At 57.9% G+C, this 2199-nt stretch overlaps 1 protein-coding gene across 1 annotated transcript in view; it reads right to left on the bottom strand.

Moving 5' to 3' along the window:
* The window catches only part of WNT4 (wingless-type MMTV integration site family, member 4), a 3824-nt gene extending 2486 nt beyond the window's left edge, over positions 1-1338 (bottom strand). Inside the window, exon 1 of the mRNA XM_010191221.1 lies at positions 1109-1338. Coding sequence (XP_010189523.1) covers positions 1109-1256 — 148 coding nt within the window. The 5' untranslated portion in view covers positions 1257-1338. The remainder of the gene's footprint in view (positions 1-1108) is intronic.
* Positions 1339-2199: the final 861 nt, after the last annotated feature.

Genomic DNA, 2199 nt, shown 5'->3' with positions numbered 1-2199 from the left:
GGGGGGGTGGGAGGATTTGGTCTATGTGTGCTGGGATGGGAAGGGGGACAGCGCATCAGAGATGGCAGTGGCACCTGAGGGGATGCACGGCCCCTTCGGTGGTCTGCACCCTGCTTTTCCCTCCATCTCCTCACTGTGATGCTCTGGATCTTTGCTGGGTTTGATCACAGCCCTGTGTCCCTGGGACGCCTGTGTGCAGCTGTGATCAGAGGGGCTGGGGGCTGTAAATCCCCCCAAAGGCTGGCAGCTGCGTGGTGATGCTGTCCTCGGTGGGTCCTGCCACCGCGTGTTTTACTGTCGGCAGGCGGCAGAGGGCTGTCCTCATGAGGGCTCACCCAAAAACGGCTCCGGTCTGGCAGCCCTCAGTGCTTCAGCGCTGCCAGAGAAGACACTGAGTAGATCTAGCACACCGCTGCGGAACAGAGCTCCTGGGCTTGACAGGGCAGAGATAGGACCACAGGGAGACTGTAGGGCCCTGCTCCAACCTGCCATGTCCTTGTGAAAGGCTCAGGCTCTCTGGATGCCCTGGGCTGGTGCCTCCATGCCATGGGCACCTGCTGGGGGTGAAAAAGGTTTGGGAGAGGAAGCAGCCAGCAGCTGAGGAACTGCAAAGGTCTGGATATGCTGCTCAAACCAGCCCCAACACTGGGCCATTCCTGAAGTACCTGAAGGGGCCCACAGGAAAGCTGGAGAGGGACTTTTTATAAGGGCGTGCAGTGATAGGAGGAGGGGTAATGGTTTCAAACTGGAGGAGGGGAGATTTAGATTAGACATTAGGAAGAAATTCTTTGCTCTGAGAGTGGTGAGGCCCTGGCCCAGGTTGCCCAGGGAAGCTGTGGGCGCCCCCCCTTGGCAGTGCCCAAGGCCAGGTTGGATGGGGCTTTGAGCAGCCTGGGCTGGTGGGAGGTGTCCCTGCTCATGGGGGTGTTGGACTGGAGGAGCTTTAGGGTCCCTTTGCACCCAAACCAGGCTGTGATTCTGTGATTCCCCATTCTCTGCAACCACTGTCTCAGGGGCAAGCAAGCAAACCCCTCCTGTAGCCCACCAGACTGCTGTGGTAGCCATCCCCCATGCAGCAGCACCCCAGGCTCGTGTCCTCCTGCCTCACCTTGCGTCACCACCTTGCCGAAGACGGGCAGGGTGTCCAGCGTGGAGCAGTTCCAGCGGCGGTTGCGGAACTGGTACTGGCACTCCTCGATGGCCAGCTGGGCCCCACGCCGCACCGAGTCCATCACCTCCAGGTTCCTCTTGCACATCTGCACCTGGCGCTGGATCAAGCCCTTCAGCTTCTCGCAGGTCTCCTCCTCAGAGATGCTCCCCACTGAAGACAGCTTCGCCAAGTACCTGTTGTGACAGCCAGCACAACTGGTGAGGGGGTGAGGGTTAAAGTCATAGAATGGTTTTGGTTGGAAAAGACCTTTAAGATCATTGAGTTCAACCATTGAACCAGTCCTAAGTCCACCACTAGACCATGTCCCTTAGCACGACATCTCCTTGTCTTTTAAACACCTCCAGGGATGATGACTCCACCACCTCCCTGGGCAGCCCCTTCCAGTGCTTGACAACACTTTCAGTAAAGAAATTCCTCCCCATATCCAACCTAAACATCCCCTGCCACAGCTTGAGGCCATTACCCCTTGTCCTATCACTTGCTATGAGGGAGAAGAGACCGACTCCCACCTCACTACCCACTCCTTTCAGGGAGTTGTAGAGGATTGGGGGACTGAATCCATATTCAGCTGGGACACCTTGCACCAGGCAATGAGGAGACCCAGCCTTTCATCCCCTCCATAGCCGAGAACTGGTGCGCATCTGAGGTCACCTTAACTGTACCACCGCAGTGGCTCCGCAGGATGTGCTTTTGGCTGGCAGAGAGCAAGCCCAGGCAAAACAGCCATCCCTCTGCCGCCCGGTCCTGTCTCTCGGGAAGCCCAGCTGCTGGCTCCCCTTTGCCTCTGTTGCCTGCAAGGAAGATATTTTCGGCGTTGTCTGAATGTGCCCGGTCAGGTCTCCTGAGTACCGGCACATCCAAGTGCTACTAGGAAAAGCCAGAGGTCTCTGAAGTCAGCCAAAACAAGCAGGACAGGCACTTGGCTGCCAGCTCCGGCTGCCACACAGCTCCTGCGGCGTGGCTGTGTGCTCGTCACCAACAAACATTGCCCTCCAAACCACTTCCGTCCTGCTTTTAGCTCCCCCGGC

Source organism: Mesitornis unicolor, unplaced genomic scaffold, assembly GCF_000695765.1.
Source record: "Mesitornis unicolor isolate BGI_N332 unplaced genomic scaffold, ASM69576v1 scaffold1649, whole genome shotgun sequence".
NCBI lineage: Eukaryota > Metazoa > Chordata > Aves > Mesitornithiformes > Mesitornithidae > Mesitornis > Mesitornis unicolor.
The sequence above is the reverse complement of the archived record's forward strand: the minus strand, read 5'-3'. Positions and strand labels throughout refer to the sequence as shown.